A 20,110-nucleotide genomic window follows, 5' to 3' on the forward strand; every position below is an offset into this window, starting at 1 on the left:
AGAAGGTTAAATATTGTACTTTTTTTTCTTATGTAAGGTTTTACTTGAAGGTTTCTCACATAAGATTTTTAATGAGAGAACATGTGCAATACAAATGAACGAATATGATATACTCTTTTCTCCAGAACCGTTTTTTCCCACTAGATTTTTAGATGGAGTTTTTAACGAGGCATATGCATGTCGTGGTAATCGTTCAAGGGAGAGTGTTGTAAAACATTAGGACTCTATCCTAAAAGAAAAGGAGAAAATGAAATCATAATCCTAATCTGTTTGTATGTGAACTCCTACCAAATTCTTAGGTCTTGGTAGGACTATATATACGTGGGAGCTTTATATTGTAATTATCAATATTCAGATGAATAAATAACAGTCTCCCTATCTCTTGTGTCTATGTGTTCTATTTTTATCTACTATATTAATCATGAGAGATGGAAAGAGAAATATCCTGAGCACTGATAATATGTTTTATAACATCATTTATCATCCGCATGTTAAAAATAATACGGTGGCTCACCTGCCGGCTGCAGAATCCGCACGACGTCCTGGCAGGATGGTCCTCACCTAATTTTTTTCCGGACTGACTCAGTATATTGCCTCATGTCCGTTGCTTTCCAATAGAACGGCCCAGATCGCTCGTAGCACCTCAGCAGGCCCCCGGAAAAGTCCCTCGCTTCGGCTCACGCCCACCCTTTTCTATCGCTCCGAGGCCCGAGCCGACTCCCCTCTTCTCCCTCGCTCTCGCAGGTCGCAGCCGCCACTTCTAGAAGCTTCGAGGCTGCTGCTGCGCCCATGGCCGCGGAAGCCAAGACGCCGTCCCTCGCTGAGGTACGCAACACCTCGACTACTCTAGCCCATCATCTCGTCTGGTGCCCACACCTCCCGATCTGGACTTCGCGACCCCGTTGGGACGGATCTACAGCCTGTTCGGGAGGGCTGGTCAGGTGCGAGAGAAAAACACTGTTCACAGCTGGACATTTACAATCGTTTACGAGCAAGCGAACAGGCTACTAGCGGGCGCCCCCAGATCTGCGTTTCTCCGATGGCACCGTGCGGGATCGGGTTATGCTCGACGTCCGGATTTGGGTTTGCTAGTAGGGATCGTTTGTTTGCCACTGTTGATTCCGAAACAGTGAGTGGTCGATTTGGTGGGATTTTGGGACTTGTATATGCGCAGATGTTAAGGGTTTTGAGTGGAGAAAGAACATCAGGTTACCTGCTTCTAGTTTCGATTTTGTTTGGTAGTCGTGTTACGTGTTAACTAGGCCCTTGTGGAATGCTGATAGATTCGAAGTTTGTGTTAGGTATGCCATAGTTGGTGGTGGTGCTTAGTAGTCTCTCGTGCAAGTTTGGTGCCTAAACGTGTACTCCCTCCGTCCTAAAAAAACGCAATTCTAGCTTTGAACCTGAACACGGTGTTTTTTTTTTGGATGGAGGGAGTAGTAGCTTTTGAGTAGTCTTGTAGATTTTAGGATGAAAGCCATCAAGGCTGATGGGCTATAAGGATTTCTGGTAATCTAGAAAGGAGATGGTGATGCATAAATGCTCTAGAAGAGCTGGCAGTTATGCAAGAGTATGTATTTTGCTATGAGTCCTGTGGTTTCAAAGAGAAATTTCATTATTTAACCCTGAATTCGCAAGCCTCTTAGAATTTGACATCGAATTCGCAAGCCTTTCAATATTTAACCCTGTGCACGCGAATTGTTTCAATAAGAGGGATTCTTCTCTTCTCCTCTCCTTTCTTAATTTCAATAAATCTTGGGTACTGTTTGGGACACGGGAAAAGACCTTTATGCCCCTCTCTACACAAAAGAAGTCTAGGAGAAGATCCGGCTCTTGGCCTGTGCGTGCTTGTGCTCTGTCCATACAGGCCCTCCCCAACTCCTCTGTCAGTACAGACCCCCCAACAGCTACACACATGTGTTGTCAAAGAAAAAACAGCTACACACATGTAACATATATTTGATAAAAATTAATGTAAACAAAGTACAAATTATAATCAAATTTCAAGATAGAAAAAATAACATTAATATAATTTAAGAGTACAGGTTCACTGACAATAGCCATCCATACATTTTAGTAAATAGGTTCAAGTCAATACAACCATACAAGCAATTTAAAGAGTACATGTTCACTACAATCATCCAGCCAATTTAAGATTACAGGTTCACAAAGACAAAGGAAACTCATCCAGCCAATTTAAGATCATAAGTTCAAATAGACAAAAGAAACATCCTGATGGCTGGGCATTACAAAAGAATCATCCTGATGGCTGGGCATTACAAAAGCCATTCAAACATCGATCTTCTTTGCCTTCTTTGGAGTGAGTTTTTTCTTCAGACCTAGCCTCCTCCTTGGAGTGGTTATAGCATTACTTGCTCCTCCTCCAGCTTGACTGAATACAATAGGAAAATTGAGTGGTTCAGTACATGAACTAAAATAACCACATACATGTTTAATAAAGTGAATCATTTAACCTTTTTGTCACTGTTCTAGGGCTTGTACTAATCTGATTTGTCCCTCCAAATCCAGCCAATGTTATTTGCATTTGGCTAAAAATGAGACAAATGTTTAGAGTAAAAAATGGAATAGTATTCCAAGTTCTAACTCAATGTTGAGTGCATAGAAATTCACCTTCTTGTAACAGCCCCGGGACTAGTGCTAATTTGACTTGTGCCTTCTGGTACTTCCACAAGTCCAGGACTATTATTCCTTGAATTTTCTTGCACTTGAACCTTCTGCCTTTTGGATGAACTAGGAGATGCATCACCTTTGCTACAACCAAGAGGCCTATCTGCCTTTCCTTTCTTGGCCCGACTCTTCCTGTAAATGTAAAATGGTTAGTTCAAAATATGAAGCAAGTACAAGTTAGTTCGAAAAAGGCATATACATTTACCTCTTCTTTGTTCCATTGAGAGGGCACTTAGGGGATGTTGATCTATGGCCATGACCTAAGCATTGTTTACAATGCACCTGCCACATGCCTTTGCCTCTGGGCTTATTTCCCTTGTTCTCAAGGCAGCTAGGGGTTCTCAGTTTCTTTTGTCTTCCAGGATCCCTCTTTGTGAGTGGTGGCAACACTTTGAATCCAGGATTCACACGTACCCATTGGGACTTATCAGGTAGTGGTTTGATCACACCACCATAGGCTAGTCTAAAATGGTACACGGAGTAGTATGGATCAAGGTAATCTTCCATCTTAGGATTTCTATGTGTGGTGATTAGAAGCAAAGCATGTGCACAAGGTTTCCCTGAGACTTGCCACTCCCTACAGGTACATGTGTGATTCTGAATATTAACCACATGTCTTATGATCTTATGGGAATCTGTGACCTCTGTCACCTCTGCTTCATCCCGTCCACCTTCTTTTATTTTCAAGTGACCCAACTGCCGACTCATTGCATATAGTTGGCGAACAACTATTGGCAGCATTACATGTCCTTCAAATTTCTCACCAATTCTCCTCCTTCTTGCATAAAGCTCCATGAACTTTGACCTAAGAGTGTCAGCAAGTTCAGCTATGGGAAGGTCCTTGATGTCCTTCACCCAATTGTTCCAAACCTCAGCCACATTATTAGTGATATGATCACACTTTATTGCCTCTGAAAATTTGCTCCTCATCCACTTCAACTTGTGATTGGCTTTCAACCATGGCTCAACATTTTTATTTACAGCATACATCTTGTTCATCAAGTACTCATGGTATTCTGGTTGGAAAGTCCTTGTTACAGGATACATTCTCCCAAATGCAGGTCCTTGAAACCTCTTACTGAAATTCTTCATGAGATGGACAAAACATTCTCTATGCTCTGCCCAAGGGTATACATTCTTCACTGCATTCTCTAGACCCTTGCAAGCATCTGAACTTATAGCTAGGTGCGGTGGATTCCCAATTGCCTTTTGCAGCTGCTGCATAAACCAAGTCCAATTATCAGTACTCTCGCCATCAAAAAACCCAAATGCAACTGGAAACATCCAGTTGTGCCCATCAAGTGCTGTAGCTGATGGTAAGTGGCCACTCCATCTACCATTGAGAGCTGTGGAGTCAATACTTAAAAATGGCCGACAACCATTTAGGAAACCATCAATGCTTGGTTTCAAACAACAAAAGAATCTGTGGAAAAATACACCTTCCTCCTTATTCACGACATCTATCTCCACAATACTTCCTGGCATCCTGAGCTCAATCTCTGCCTTGAAGTTGAACAAATAACCAAAACTTTCTTCCCATGTCTCATGAATTTTTTCTCCAGCTATAACAAAACCCATATGCACAGTACCATACCCAATTGTGATATCATATTTGTCCTCCAGCTCTTCTTGCAATTTTTTTGCACCCATGGTTGGATGCTTCGTTAGTATGGGGATTGCCTTCTCTGCTACCCAATGGTATGATGCCATCTTGGTCTTCAGTCTCGCAGTAGATGGACAAAAATGCTGTTCCTTATTCAATGTAATCTGTGAAATAGAAACAAATATGTTAGTAATGCAACACACATGCATGAGGACTAATAATGCATAATAAATTAAGTTAGCATACTGCATATAAGTGTTAGTACCCTGACTTGGATTTTATCAGGCATCAACCTTGCTACAATAGACCATGGACAACCCTCAGCTTTGCAGTACCCTCTGAACAAATCTTTGCAAGATTTCTCAGTTCCAAGTTGAAATTTCCCATTTATAGCATGCTGCTTTACTGCAGCCCTGAATTCATTCATACTAGCATATATGGTTCCAGCTTCCATTGGAGGGTCTTCTCTGTCATATAAAGCAGAATCCTCACCGGGTACACGATCATGAACCAACATGTCGGTATCTTGTAGGTCCATATCATCAAGATTAATTGTGGCCGCCATCCTAGATTGCTCAGCCCTCTCATCCTCTGCCCTGAGGCCAACAAACTCATACATCGCATCTTCATCCATCACAGGAAGTGCGGCACCAATTTGATCTTGTCCAAGAGGAATAATCTCCATACTGTCCCAGTCGATTGCATGAGAAACAAATGCCTCCTTACTTGAATCTATTGGTCCAATGACATTATCATGCCCCACATTGCTTGCTGCTACCTCTGTTACAACTTCTGTAGGTTTGTCCTCAACATCAACAAACAAGAACAGCTTACTGTCACCCATCCTTTCAGAAAATGCACGGAACAGATCTGTGTCATTCAGCAACTTCCTTTCTCCACCACTCATGTCAAACTCATGTACTACAGGCTGCTGGCTGCTTCCCCAATTGACCCTAGCTTTCAAGTCATTTTTTAGCATCTCCAAATTATAAGATCGGCAATCCACAATCCATTCATCAGATTTCCATGGCACATCCACAGAGCAACCATCATCGAGCTTAGCAGTGAACTCAGAAAACTAAACACACAACCTAAATGGGCCATCCCCATCGACTCTACCATGTGTACCAACAAAAAAATAAATGAGACAAAATCAATTTTGTGCCCCTCACCAAGATCAACAGTACTGTAAAATTGAGAAACTGAGAAGGGGGATTTAGGATCGGGCGCTTACTCTGGAGGAGCCATGGAGACGGAGGGGGAGGACGACCTGCTGGCGTCGGGCTAGCAGGGAGACCGCCGGCGGGGAGCTCGGCCGCCCCTAACCCTAGGCCGTCGGGCCAGGGAAGGGCGGCGCGCGGACGGGGCCGGGAGGGCGGAGGGGCCTGTGAAGCGGGGGAGATCAAGCCGGACAGACGGTCGCGGGCGTTCTCCGGCGGCGGGCGGCCACCGGCATCGGGCGGCGGCGTCTACGAGCGGCGCTTCTCCGTCTCGCGAGGAGCGACGGAGAAAGAACGAAGCCTCTCCCAAAGTTACGTACGAGTACAGCTTCAGGATAGGAATAAGGAGGCAGGGGTAGTTAGGTCATTTTCCATGTCCTGTAAAGTGCCAAAAGATATTAGAAAATAGAAAATTAATAAAAATCCTAGGAATCCCTCGGATTAAAACAATTCGCGTGCACAGGGTTAAATATTGAAAGGCTTGCGAATTCGATGTCAAATTCTGAGAGGCTTACGAATTCAGGGTTAAATAATGAAATTTCTCGGTTTCAAAATAGTTATGAACTTTTTCTTGTGATTAGATATTTTGGGACGTATTTTTTAGTATTAGATATGTTCTTTGTAAGGAAAGGATAGTGCCACTATGCTAATATCTTTCCTTTTAGTCTTTTACAAAGGACATGTGTTCTTATTACCTGATTCTTTTCAAAATATCTAGTTTATAGAAAATTTCTAATTTATTATTTTGATTCCTAGGTTTTTTGTAGCTAAGTATTGACCACTCGGTGTCCAAATTCTTCTAAAATTTACGAGAATTATGAGTGGTACTCACTTCATTTGCAAATATCTGCTAACTTTGACTTTTATTTTGAATTTTTTCTGTACAAGAATGTTCTCATTCATATTCACCATTTTCTTTATGTGATCAGCATCGAATATTGTTTATCTATTCTTATTTTCATCTGTTACTGTCCAATGTTTACTACTCCCTCCATCCCAAATTGTAAGTCATTCCAAGAATCTTGGAAAGTCAAACTTTTTTAAGTTTGACTAAAATTATAGAGAGAAACACAAAGATTGATGACATCAAATAGGTATAATATGAAAATATAACTAATGAAGAATCTAATGATACTTACTTGGTATGATAAATATTATTATTTTGTTATATAAATTTGGTCAAACTTGAAAAACTTTGACTCTCCAAGATTCTTGGAATGACTTACAATTTGGGATGGAGGGAGTAGATCATAGCATCCTGATGTGCTCATATTTACAACCTTTGTATGGAACTTTTGAGTGCACATGTAAAATTGGTCCCCTATGTTGAAGTTGGTTGCGTTGTTATATATTTTAATCTGATGGGGCTGGTTATATGGGTTCATGTACTTCTTGCTTGGTAATTGCTACACTGCACTAGTTGTGTATGAGTTGGGACAATTTAGTCAATATGAAATTGGACTTAGCTGTTTAATACAGGTGAAGGTTATTGAGTAAGGCTTCTACATGTACTCCTTTCTTGAATATAGTTTTCACTTACAAGTTACAACAATTTCATCGGCTGTGGCTTGCAAGAATTTGTAAGGAATCTTAAGTGTAGTACATCATCATGGCTACATATGTGTCAATAAGTTCATTTCTCAAAGTTGCATTGCATGTTGCCTTGCTTACTTTCATGTTAGATCTGAGATGCAAAAATTGATCTCTTTTGATGTGAGTTGCTTGTCTTAAACTTCACTAATTGTATGTGACGAATAATACACTAGTTCTTCTGCAAGCTCGTTCCTACTTGATTTGTGCTTTTATTTCAATTTTATGATCCATAATTAGTGTTATTGAATTCATGCTTCATTTGTAGGAATATTCACTTCCACCACAAGAAGTTCCAGTTCAAAAGGCAGCTGAGGAGAAGCCCTCTAGTGGTACTGAGACTGAAGCTGCTCCTTCAACCAATGATGAAACTCCTCCATCTGTAGAAGACAAGAATGAAACTTCTGAAGTACAAGATACTGCTGAAAAGTCAGAAGCTGAAGAAACTAACACTGCTGCAGAGGGAACACCTGCTGCAGAGGAAGCAAGTGAGACTGCCGAGGAGGAAGAGGCTGAGAAACCTGAGATCAAGGTTTGTTGCTGCCAAAAAAAACTGATGGTGATATCACTTTGTAGTTTCATGTTGATGGATGCTAAATGCTTTGAAATTTCAATATACAGATTGAAACAGCTCCAGCAGATTTTCGTTTCCCAACAACAAATCAAACGAGGCACTGTTTCACACGCTATGTTGAATACCACAGGTAGGGTTTGTCATTGTGATATTTCATAAAGTCGAGATAAATAAGGATCATTGTGATAAGTCTTCTCATAACTCTGGTTATTTAATCAGGTGTGTGGCTGCAAAAGGTGAGGATGCACCTGAGTGTGATAAGTTTGCCAAGTACTATCGATCCCTGTGCCCAGGTGAATGGGTATGTATTTATTGCCTTCACCACTATAGTTTACATTATGTCCTTGTTGCTTGTTGTGGTGTTAGATTAGAAAAAATACTTTCTGAGGCATGTGGATTATGCATTTCGAGTTGATAAACATTCACTTCACAGTAGCACTGTTCTTTAAAAAGAATAACAATGTTTTAGCTGTCTAATACTATTACTGTGCTTTACCTAGATAAAATACTTGAACTTTAGGACATGCTTGGATTTTATAGAGTTCTAAATGGTTGGATATGTTGCTTCACCTTGTCCTTGTCTAGCGAAGTCGTGGAGGAGTATGAATGTTTGGTTTTTTGCCTGTGTGCTTGTGGGTCAGGTGGGCATGGATTTCTTAGCTTTCAGGACTGAGCCAAATTAGCTCACCTTTACTAGCAAGGTTTCTATTTTCCCATTATCAAGGCTAGGCAAAGGTTACGTAGAGACCAGGCATAATCTTAAGAGTTCATAATAAACCTGGTACTGTAGTGCTTTGGCTATTAATTCTCTTTTTAATAACCATGAGTGTAGTGATGTAAAAAAGTTGTGTAGTCTTGGTTCTTAACTTGTACCCAGTAGTTGGTGAAATAGATATATTGAATTTTTTCAGTGAAAGATTAACCACCTGAACATAACTGCTTACCGAGATTCAAATTCAAGTAATATATATATATATATATATATATATATATATATATATATATGTTTGTCTAGTGAATGGAAACCGATATGGTTGGTTTTTCTGGACTTTTTTTTGGGGGAACGTTGGTTTTTCTGCACTGTCTTTTTAATAGCTTCATATAACTATTCATATTTGTATATAAAGTAATTTTAAGGATGCGGGCAGTATTAGCATTTGAATTTGTTCAAGTTGTGAATAATATGGGTTAGTTAACGTGGACCTTCAGCCCAATATTTGCACTTATTGGCTTTATTGAAGTGAATTGATAGTTCACAGCACTACAACATTAGCATAGTGAATAATAGATTCACAGGACAATGTTCCATTCCATATGCCGTCATTTGCCCATATGCATACTAAACATCTAATAGTCTAAACATATTTTGTAAATAGCTGACCTTGCACACATTAATTATATAGAATTGAACAAGAGTTCAGTCTCTGTAACTGTATATTGTCTGACTGCACCCAGAACACTAACTGACCTGTTTCCAAATAATGTTCAGTCCCTCAGCTTGCCTTGTTACCGTCTTGGCATCTCAAGCTCGACTGAGTTGTGTTCCGTACGCAGGTTGATCGCTGGAACGAGCAACGTGAAAATGGCACCTTCCCTGGACCTCTGTAATCCTACAATGCAAAAGAACTATGATCTCACAATGTTGTGCCGGCTTCTCTTCCTTGGTAACTGGCGCCAAGTTATCAGGGACAGATAAATCATCTTTTTTGGAGCTCTCTACAAAATAAGAGATTCTTTTTGACTTGAAGAATGCCTTGTTGCTCTTCCTAACGGTCATGTCCTGCACTGCTGAGAAACTAGCGTCACAGTTACAATTTTCCTTATATACAGTTTAAAAAATGATTCATGATTCCCCATCTTTGCACTGTAACGCAGTTTGACTGGGCTTACGATGCAAATTTGATGCACTGAGATCATCTTCAAAGTAGTCCGCGCCTCCGTGGCGATAGACATGCATCATAAAGTGGTCTAGAGTCTTGCACCGCGGCGAAGGAACGTTGCTGCTGCATTTTATGTTTACCAGTTTTCCGAAGTTGCAAAGTTTTGGCTTTGGTTTTGTTTATCTAGAACCTTGAATATTTTACTCTCATTGTAGCTTGGGTTAGTTTATTTTTAGGGAATATAAAGGTCGCCATCTTCTATAAAATGCCACATATTTCCACCCCGTATTCTTTTTAGAGGAACACGTGTTAAATGTTCCACTCCATTTCTCCTGGAAAACCTTTTAAAAAAAAGGGAAAACCAATCCTTGATGTAACGTCTCTGACACATTCTCAGTACGGTAACCTCTATTGAATTCCGTTGCACCGAGCCCAGCCAACCAACCTCACGTTCGTTTGGGCTTGGGCCCAGTTTAGTTCCCAAAAATTTTGTAAAATTTTTCACATTCCCCGTCACATCGAATCTTTAGACGCATGCATGAAGTATTAAATATAAATAAAAAATAAAACTAATTACACAGTTTAGACGAAATCCACGAGACGAATCTTTTAAGCCTAATTAGACTATGATTGGACACTAATTGCCAAATAACAACGAAAATGCTACAGTACTCATTTTGCAAAATTTTTTGCATCTAAACAAGGCCTTGTTTATTTATAAACCGTACTTTTTTGTCAACGAATAATATTTTTCTCTCGTACTAAATCAATCAGCAGTACTTTTAGACATGACTTATCAGCCAAACAAACTTAAACGAACAGGGCGCAAGCTCGTATGTGCCATCAAACTCCATATTTTTTTTAGTTAACTAACTATAGCCCCCCCCTGTTTTTTAGATATTAATAAATTATCTCAAACGAACAGGGCGCAAGCTCGTATGTGCCATCAAACTCCATATTTTTTTAGTTAACTAACTATAGCCCCCCCCCCCCCCCCCCCCCGGTTTTTAGATATTAATAAATTATCTTGAAAAAAGTCTATTTCTGGCCCTTAAACTTTGGTTGAAGTATTAAAATATGAGATAGAATTTTGGGACCATAAATGATTTCAAATGAAATAGTTGTCAACTATAAAGTTGGATTGTTCATTTCTCCATCCAGGTTCGTTCGAACAGTTCAAAAAAATTAAAATTCAAAATACGAGAACTCCAAACCGAATTTTGGGAGTGTAAGTCATTCCAAATGAAACAATCATCAACCAAGATTGTGGATTTTATCAAGATCTACAACTTTAGTTTTGGTCGTTTCTTCGTGAGTTCTTTCAAACAATTCAAAAAATTTGAATTTTAAAATATGGAAACCTCAAATAGATAGGTTATATGTTAAATAAAATAATATTTTAATATCTAAAAATCATAACTAATTTATTTAAATATATAGATTATATATTTTTGGAAGACCTTTTGTACTAGTTTCATATCTTTTTATTTGAAAAGCTATTTGTGAATTTTACCAATTTACCTATTATTTTATTATTTTATAGACCGGACAAGGGCTAAAAGTTGTCCGTTTTTAATAGTTGGAGGGCTGTGCATGTTTGATTTTAGAGTTTGAGGGCTAAATTCATACTTCAACAAAAATTCGTGAGCTAAAAATGGACCTTTTCCTATTATCTCTTGCCGAATGAACTTTACAACAAACAATTAAGAAAATATATGTTTAACATACTATCCCCCCTTTCGGCCTTTCCCCCACCCCACTTCCCAACACACACAATATTTCAAGGTTATCTTTAATCAATATCCTGCTACTAGCTAAAAGCAAAAAAAAAAAAAAAAAAAAAAACTCTAGGACGCACTCTTGGGCTCTAGGCTTCCATATTATAGGAGTATAAGGGTCTGTTTGTTTTAACTATTTTTTTTCTGGCATCTACTAGTCGGAAGTTGAGAGGAGTTTTTATAACAAAGGTCAATAGCAAAAAGCCAACAACTAGAGAGCCGGAAGTTAGAAAGTCAGCTTTTGGTCTAAAAGACCAAATGACGCATCTTAAACGAATCCTAAATCTCTCACTCAAAATTTTCATAGATGTTGATAAAATGTCTATCTATTATATTCTTCCTCCTCTCTCTCACCCCTTCATCGCGGAATTTTGGCATGGAATTTTGCCCTGTCCATGTGTTTTCAACAGTCATTGTACCTAAAGTTGCTAACCTCAAACCATAAGGGCCTGTTTGGTTCCAAATAAGTCACCTACTTATAAGTTAAAAAGTGAAATAAGTGACTGATTTTGTCAAACACCATTAACTTATAAGTCACCCCTGCTTATAAGAAATAAGCTGGTTCACCCCTGCTTAAAACTTATAAGCCACCATTTTCCACGTGGGGCCCACACCTTTCACTTAACAAGCCTGAGCTTATAAGTCATCTACAACCAAACATGCATGACTTATAAGTCACTGGTTTTTAATTACCTGACTTCATAAGTCACCTGACTTATGGATACCAAACAGGGCCTAACTCCTATCACCTCATAAATCTTGAACACATGAGAATCTCCAACCGTTTGTTAAAGCCACTATCAATCTTGTTTTTTTTTTGGCAAGATGAACCACTCCAATAGCTTCCTAGCCTAACTCCTAATCTATATGCGCTTGGAAAAATGGAGGCATCCACACACAAAAGAATTACGTACAACCGCTACTCCCTCTGCCTAGAGGTTTTCGCTTGGAATCTCTATTTACTATTTTCGTATATAAGAATATTGGGAAGTAAAGGAGGCAATGGAGATTCTGTTTTGTAGAATTTATGTCTAAGTTAGGTGCTGGGTTTCCCTCCACCCACCACTTGGGAGGTTCATTATAATTGAATTTCTGGTTATTATGGAGCTGTTTGGCTAATGGTTTCTGCGGCTGATAAGCCGGCTGAAACTGATTTGTTATGAGAGAAAAATACTGTTACATGGCTGATAAATTCAATCGGACATGGCCAAATGTTTAAATTTGAGAACACTAAGAGTTAAAGCAGGTAATGAACCAACTGTGGGGCAGTTGGAGTCGTCGTCGTTGTAGCACATGGATGACAACAAGGTTCTAAGTGAGTCTACTTTTTGTTTTTTCTGGACACAAATTATTGAAAATTGTTGGTGATAGGGTTATTTTTCATTTTCAATATTTATTGAAAAGATTGCAAAACTAGATTTTTGGAATTAATTTTTTAGACACCTTTGAGAGAACTCTAAATAGCAGAAAAAGACAGCCCTAGTAAAAGAGCCGAGAGAGGTGAATCTTGCGAGAGCCATAGAAAGGAGGCGAAGACAAACATATCCGATGTAGTGTCACCTTTTCTCTTAATTTTGTACAGTAAGGGCTTCCCCAGCGCTGCTTTTTTACTAGGAGCCCCAAGTGCCATATAGGATCGGGTAGGTGCTCTACATTTGTTATAGTGGCTTGCAGAAGCTACGTATGCTTGGGGAGAGAGAAGGTGGTCCATGCTAAAAAAGGAGAGGGAGAGAAAATAAAGATGAGTTACGATGAAAGAAAAAAAATTCTTTACAAACCATAAGTAGTGATAGTTTGCATTGTGTGAATAGTAGCCTCAATATTTCCTAATCTATGTGGATCACTTTATTTGTACTAGAATCACTAGGAGTGTTAGGGTCTGTTTGGTTGCTGGCCACGGTTTGCCACGCCTAAGGTTAGGTGTTTGCCATACCTGTAGCCCACATTCTGTGGCAAAGTTAGACCGTTTGGTTTATTAGTAAGGCGTGGCAAAAATTAGATGGCTATTGTTTGGATGGCTGCCAACAATATTTGATATGTGGTCTTTGGACTGTGGATGGCTGCAAAGAATACATGGGTGAAAACAGTGGATTAAAAAATATATGATTTTTTTTGGAATGGATATGGATTAGTGTTGAAAAAGTACATAAAATAGCAGTGTGGACAAATTTAATCATAATGCTAAGCATACAAATTTAATCGTAGTGCTAAGCATACGCTTAGCCCTTAAATTATAGTGATAAATCACTCCCATAGAATAAAGAAATAGATCAGCACTAGGAAGCTACCGGATTCTTCACGGAGAAAGCTGAAAGCCACTTACATGTGGCCCCGCACTACACGATCTTATCCATTCCCCATTATTTTAGGCAGCAGATGTGACTTTCAAGGGTTGAAGCCATGGCCCTCCACTCCATCCGCCGTGGGTGCACCAGTAGAGCTCAAACAGGAGTCCAGTTCTACCCCCATCACGCTCACGATGTCGCCGGTGCACCTTCGACTCCGTCGAGCGCGCCTTCGACTCCGCCAAGCCATGTCTTCGACTCCGCCGCTGGGAGCGGTGGCATGGTGAATTGGGCCCGTGCAGACGGTGGTCGTCGCGGACGAGCTCATGTTGGAAGAGGCAGGGCATAGCAGGAGGAGTGGCAGGAGAGAAGTGTGGCGGAGGCGGAGGAAAAGCCCGCCACACTTCGACGCAGAAAAACTATGGCGAGTGTTTGTCAGAAGCGTGACGAGCCGTAGTTGAATCATGAACCAAACGCTTGCCTAAGCAACCATGACAAGCCTCAACTTAGGCGTGGCGAGTGGTGGCTGGCAACCAAACACGCCCTAGCCTCTATTGGTGGTGACCTGAGACTGTCTCCAACAACCATGACCCAAAATACAAGTGTTATGACCGGCATCCCCTACAGTTGTCGCAGCCCAGCTAAGGGCTAGGAGGGAAGCCGGCCATCAAAGGGCTATGGCCCATATAATTGTCGCAATTATAGTATTGCTAGAGGGTTATTTTATAATTATCGCTATTAGAGAGACATATAAATATTTGTAAGACTCTATTTGTGAGATTAAGCAGAAACATATTATTGTTTCCGGCTTCCTCAGGGAGCCGGGTGAAACCCTAGCGCCTCTACTGTTCACGCGTGAACAGTGCCGCCGCTACTGTAGCTGCGCGAGGGTTAGGGCTACAGCCGCAGCCGCCCATCCTCCACCACGGCGTCCAGCCGCGGGCAGCGAGGTTCCCAGCCTGCTCCACCTCCCTCTCACCCCTACAGACTCCGTGATCTACGTGGTAGGATCCGTAATCCTATCAACCTGGTATCAGCGTTGCCTGGTTCGATGACGACTGCTCCTCCGAGTTCCTCCATCCCGGTGACCACTTCGCCGCCGACCGCTGCGTCGTCGGAGTTGTCGGAGGCGTCCAACGCCTCTGCCCAGCCCCTGACGTTGGAATCGCTGGGGGCCAAGGTTGATCTGATCGCCAACGCGGTGGTCTCCATGCAGACGGCGTGGGCCGGACTGCTCCAGGCGCCTCCACCGCCGCCGTTTCCCGCACCACCACTGCCTCCACCGCCGGTGCCCACGGCATCGATCCCCACTGCGCCAGCGACTTCCTACCCCTACGGCATGCCGTCGACGGGGGGCGGAGTTCCGCTCCATCTGTTGCAATGGCCGGCCTCGCCGTCACCGCTGCCTGATTGGCTGCAGCCGCCCGTGACGGCGTCTGCTCCGCTCTACTCGATGGCCACGTCGACAACCCCATCACCCTCCACGACGATCGCGACAATAGCGGTTCCAACCCTGCCTTCCGCCGGCAGTCCTCTCTCTGGGGGGGTGGACGGCTCGCTGTTCTTCAGGGCGCCTTCTTCCTCGGGCGGCCAGCAGCAGGGGGGCCTTGACCCGGGCCTTGGTGCTGCCCTCGCGGGCGCACAGGCGGGGCCCAAATTCTACAAATTGGAGTTTCCTACGTACGACGGCTCGGCAGACCCCCTGAATTGGTTGAACCAGTGCGAGCAGTTCTTCCGCGGTCAGCAGACGCTAGCATCCGCACGCACATGGCTCGCGTCCTACCATCTTCGGGGTGCTGCCCAGACATGGTACTACGCCCTGGAGCAGGACGAGGGCATGCCCCCTTGGGAGCGCTTCCGCGAGTTATGTTCGCTCCGCTTCGGGCCCCCTGTTCTGGGCACACGGTTGGCGGAGCTTGCCCGCCTTCCTTTTGGTTCTTCCGTGCAGGATTACTTAGAGCGCTACAATGCCATCCTGTGCCACGCCCGCAACCTCTCCGCTCGCCAAAAGGCGGAGTTGTACGTTGGCGGGCTGCCGGACCAGCTCCGCAAGCAGGTTCAGCTCCGCGCACCGCCCGACCTCCAAACCGCCATGTACTTGGCACGGGCGTTCGAGGATTGCGTATCTCCACCTGCCCCGTAGCCTCGTGGCGCCCGGTCGCCCCTGCGGTCAACCTGGACTCCGCAGCAGCGGACGCCGAGCGGTCCTCCACCTGCGGCCGCCGCTCCTACACCGACACCGGCGGCGCCCACTTTTCGTCGGCTCTCTCCGGACGAACAGCAGGAGCGCCGTCGCCAGGGGCTATGCTTCAACTGTGACGAGCCTTACGTACGCGGGCACGTGTGCAAGCGCCTCTTCTACCTAGAGGTCGACGACTACATCGTGGAGACTCCCGTGGAGGCAACTGAGGACACCCCGTCCAGCGAGTTAGCCGGCCCGGAGATGGCTGCCGCTAACGCCCTTGTGGTCTCCCTCCAGGCTGTTGCAGGTATTTAGGCCGCCAACTCCATGCTGCTGCCCGTCGTCATCAAGGGCGAACGCTTCCTGGCCCTCCTCGACACGGGCTCCACCCATAACTTCGTGTCGGGGGAGACCATGCGCCGCCTGGGCCTCGTTCCGGCGGGCGGGGAGCGCCTGCGGATCACGGTGGCCAATGGCGACCGCATGCCTTGTGAGGGCATCGCGCGTAACGTGCCCATTCGCATCTACGACGAGGACTTCGCCATCACGTGTGTCGGCCTCAACTTGGGCGGATTTGACTTCATCATGGGCTTCGACTTCATCCGCACCTTGGGCCCCATACTATGGGACTGCGAGGCCCTCACCCTGTCGTTTTGGCGCGATGGCCGCCGCGTCACCTGGCAGGGAGTGGCCGGGGCGGTTGCACCCTCTCCAGCCCCCTCGGCACAGCTGCTGGCCGCGGCTGCCCCCGACCCACGGCAGCCGCTGTTGGACGTCCTCCTCCAGCAGCACGCCGTCGTCTTCACCGAACCCACGGGCCTTCCGCCGGCGCGAGCGTACGACCATCGCATCCACTTGCTACCGGGCACCGCGCCGGTGGCGGTGCGCCCTTACCGCTATCCCCAGCTACAGAAGGACGAGCTAGAGCGGCAGTGCGCGGCCATGCTCACCCAAGGGATCATCAGGCCGACCACTTCACCTTTCTCGGCGCCCGTCTTGCTGGTGCGCAAGGCGGACCAGTCCTGGCGCTTCTGCATTGACTACCGCGCCCTCAACGCCAAGACGTCCAAGGACAAGTTCCCGATACCGGTGGTCGATGAGCTCCTCGATGAGCTCCATGGAGCTCGCTTTTTCACAAAGCTGGACCTACGCTCGGGGTATCATCAGGTGCGGATGCATCCCGACGACATCGCCAAGACGGCGTTCCGCACTCACCACGGCCACTTCGAGTTTCTGGTGATGCCTTTCGGGCTTTCTAATGCCCCGGCCACCTTCCAAGCCCTGATGAACGATGTGCTTCGCACCTACCTCCGGCGGTTTGTGCTCGTTTTCTTCAATGATATCCTCATCTACAGCTCGTCGTGGTCCGAGCATCTGCAGCACATCAACATTGTCCTCAGCGCCCTGCGGGCGCACCATCTATACTTGAAGCGCTCCAAGTGCTCGTTTGGGGCACCATCCGTGACCTATCTTGGCCATGTCATCGCCAAGGGCGGTGTCGCCATGGACGCCGACAAGGTCGACGCGGTGGCGGCGTGGCCTCTACCTCGCTCGGCCCGGGGCCTTCGCGGCTTCTTGGGCTTGGCGGGATACTACAGGAAGTTCATCCGCGACTTCGGCATCATCGCGGCCCTGCTCACGCGTCTCTTGCGGCGAGACGTGTTCGTGTGGGACGACGACGCGATGATGGCTTTCGAGGCGCTCAAGCGCGCCTTGACGACGGGGCCCGTGCTTCAGATGCCGGATTTCGACGCTACTTTCGTGGTCGACTGCGATGCATCGGGTGTGGGGTTCGGCGCCGTCCTCCACCAGGGCGCGGGACCCCTCGCCTACTTCAGCAGGCCATTTGCAGCTCGCCACCTCAAGCTCGTCGCCTACGAACGCGAGCTCATCGGCTTGGTGCAAGCTGTGCGCCACTGGCGCTCGTATTTGTGGGGGCGCCCCTTCCTGGTTCGCACTGACCACTACAGTCTCAAATTTTTGCTTGATCAGCGTTTGTCTACCGTTCCACAGCACCAATGGATCAGCAAACTTTTCGGCTTCGACTTCACCGTGGAGTACCGCCCGGGCCGCCTCAACACCGTGGCGGACGCTCTGTCACGCCGTGACAGTGAGGCGGTGGCGCCTGTACCGTCGCCGGACGCCCTCAGGGTAGCGGTGGCTGTGTCCGGGCCTTCGTTTGACCTCCTCGACGCCATCAGGCGCGCTACAGCCACGGCGCCGGAGGGCCAGTGGCTGCTGCAGCAGCTCCAGGCCGGGGAGCTCGCGGAGTCGTGGCGCCTGGACAGCGGCCTCCTCCTCCACGGGTCTCGTATCTTCGTGCCGGATCACGGGGACCTCCGCCACCAGGTCCTCCTGCTGGCTCATGCCGCCGGCCATGAGGGGACCCAGAAGACGCTGCACCGCCTCCGTGCCGAGTTCTACATTCCACGGGACAGGGCACTGGTGCGTGACTTGGTGCGTTCCTGCACCACGTGCCAGCGCAACAAGACGGAGGCGTTGCAGCCAGCGGGACTGCTGCAGCCCCTCGACGTGCCCTCCCAAGTTTGGGCGGACATCTCGATCGACTTCATCGAGGGGCTGCCCAAAGTCGCCGGCAAGTCGGTTATCCTCACCGTCGTTGACCGTTTCTCTAAGTACGCGCACTTCATCGCGCTCGGGCACCTCTACACGGCCGCGTCGGTCGCCCGTGCTTTCTTCGACGGCATTGTACGGCTCCACGGGTTTCCGCTCTCCATCGTCAGTGACCGGGACCCCGTGTTCACCGGCCACGTGTGGCGGGACCTTTTCCAGATGGCGGGCGTCAAGCTCCGCATGAGCACCGCCTTCCACCCTCAGACGGACGGCCAGTCGGAGGTGGTCAACAAGGTGATTGCCATGTATTTGCGCTGTGTTACAGGTGACCGGCCTTGGGCGTGGGTGGACTGGCTGTCGTGGGCGGAGTATTGCTACAATACTTCTTTCCATACCGCCCTCCGCGCCACGCCTTTCGAGGTCGTCTACGGTCGACCACCACCGCCCATATTGCCGTACCAGCCGAGAACGGCTCGTACCGAGGCCGCTGACGCCATACTCCGCAGCCGCGATGAGATGCTCGCTGAGGTCCGTCAGCGGCTCCTTCAAGCCCAGCAGCTCTCCAAACGCTACTACAATGCCAACCACAGGGATGTGGAGTTCGAGGTGGGATCGTGGGCCTGGCTGCGTCTCCTTCACCGCACCACGCAGCAGTCCCTCGACCCTCGCTCCAAACGCAAGTTGGGGCCGCGCTGGGCGGGGCCGTTTCGCGTGCTGGAGCGCATCGGTCGCGTCGCCTACCGCCTCTAGCTGCCCGATGACGCCCGCATCCACGATGTTTTCCATGTGGGCCTCCTGAAGCAGCACCGCGGCGATCCCCCCACTACCGCCGGTGTCTTGCCACCGACTTTGGATGGCCGGGCCCTGCCAGGCCCGAAACGCGCCCTGCGCGCTCAGCAGCGCCGGGGTGTTTGGAAGATCTTGATCAAGTGGCGCGGTCTGTCAGCAGATGATGCAACGTGGGAGTCACTCGAGGAGTTCCGCGCCGAGCACCCCGATTTCCAGCTCGAGGACGAGCTGTTTTTGCAGGCGGGGAGAGATGTTATGACCGGCATCCCCTACAGCCGTCGCAGCCCAGCTAAGGGCTAGGAGGGAAGCCGGCCATCAAAGGGCTATGGCCCATATAATTGTCGCAATTATAGTATTGCTAGAGGGTTATTTTATAATTATCACTATTAGAGAGATATATAAATATTTGTAAGACTCTATTTGTGAGATTAAGCAGAAACATATTATTGTTTCCGGCTTCCTCAGGGAGCCAGGTGAAACCCTAGCGCCTCTACTGTTCACGCGTGAACAGTGCCACCGCTACTGTAGCTGCGCGAGGGTTAGGGCTACAGCCGCAGCCGCCCATCCTCCACCAGGGCGTCCAGCCGCGGGCAGCGAGGTTCCCAGCCTGCTCCACCTCCCTCTCACCCCTACAGACTCCGTGATCTACGCGGTAGGATCCGTAATCCTATCAACAAGACACATTTGTCTTTTGGGTAGTGTTACAGGCAAATGGTTCAATACCTATTTTTGGTCTTCTCCAACAAGAAGACCAAAAAGATAACCCTTTCTGCAAATGTGTCTACAGGAGAGAGGATACTCAGATTTAGGTTATGCCTCTCTTGGCACCCAAAATGGGTCTTCCAAATAGGAACTCTATTGGAGGCTATATGTATTGTGTTGAAGACTTATTTTAGGTTTGGTTTCGCAATGGGTCTCCGGTTAGAGACAGCCTAATAGCAAATCTT

At 46.4% G+C, this 20,110-nt stretch overlaps 1 protein-coding gene and 1 pseudogene across 1 annotated transcript; one reads left to right on the plus strand and one right to left on the minus strand.

Annotated features, from left to right (window-relative positions):
* Positions 1-670: 670 nt before the first annotated feature.
* On the plus strand, positions 671-9,602 carry LOC136544134 (cytochrome c oxidase subunit 6b-1-like). Its single transcript, XM_066536399.1, has 5 exons — positions 671-825; positions 7,370-7,633; positions 7,723-7,805; positions 7,895-7,976; positions 9,230-9,602. Exons 1-5 carry the CDS (start codon positions 790-792, stop codon positions 9,281-9,283), a joined length of 519 nt encoding a protein of 172 aa, XP_066392496.1. The 5' UTR covers positions 671-789; the 3' UTR covers positions 9,284-9,602.
* On the minus strand, positions 932-5,539 carry LOC136510600 (uncharacterized; annotated as a pseudogene).
* Positions 9,603-20,110: the final 10,508 nt, after the last annotated feature.

The sequence above is a fragment of the Miscanthus floridulus genome, chromosome 1 (genome assembly GCF_019320115.1).
Source record: "Miscanthus floridulus cultivar M001 chromosome 1, ASM1932011v1, whole genome shotgun sequence".
Taxonomy (NCBI): domain Eukaryota; kingdom Viridiplantae; phylum Streptophyta; class Magnoliopsida; order Poales; family Poaceae; genus Miscanthus; species Miscanthus floridulus.

What these genes read in the sequence shown, in the direction of transcription:
- LOC136544134 (XM_066536399.1), top strand. Translation starts at nt 790, where the DNA reads ATGGCCGCGGAAGCCAAGACGCCGTCCCTCGCTGAG. An exon ending in AGACGCCGTCCCTCGCTGAG is followed by an intron (nt 826 to 7,369) that starts GTACGCAACACC and finishes CTTCATTTGTAG; the next exon opens with GAATATTCACTTCCACCACA. An exon ending in CTGAGAAACCTGAGATCAAG is followed by an intron (nt 7,634 to 7,722) that starts GTTTGTTGCTGC and finishes TTCAATATACAG; the next exon opens with ATTGAAACAGCTCCAGCAGA.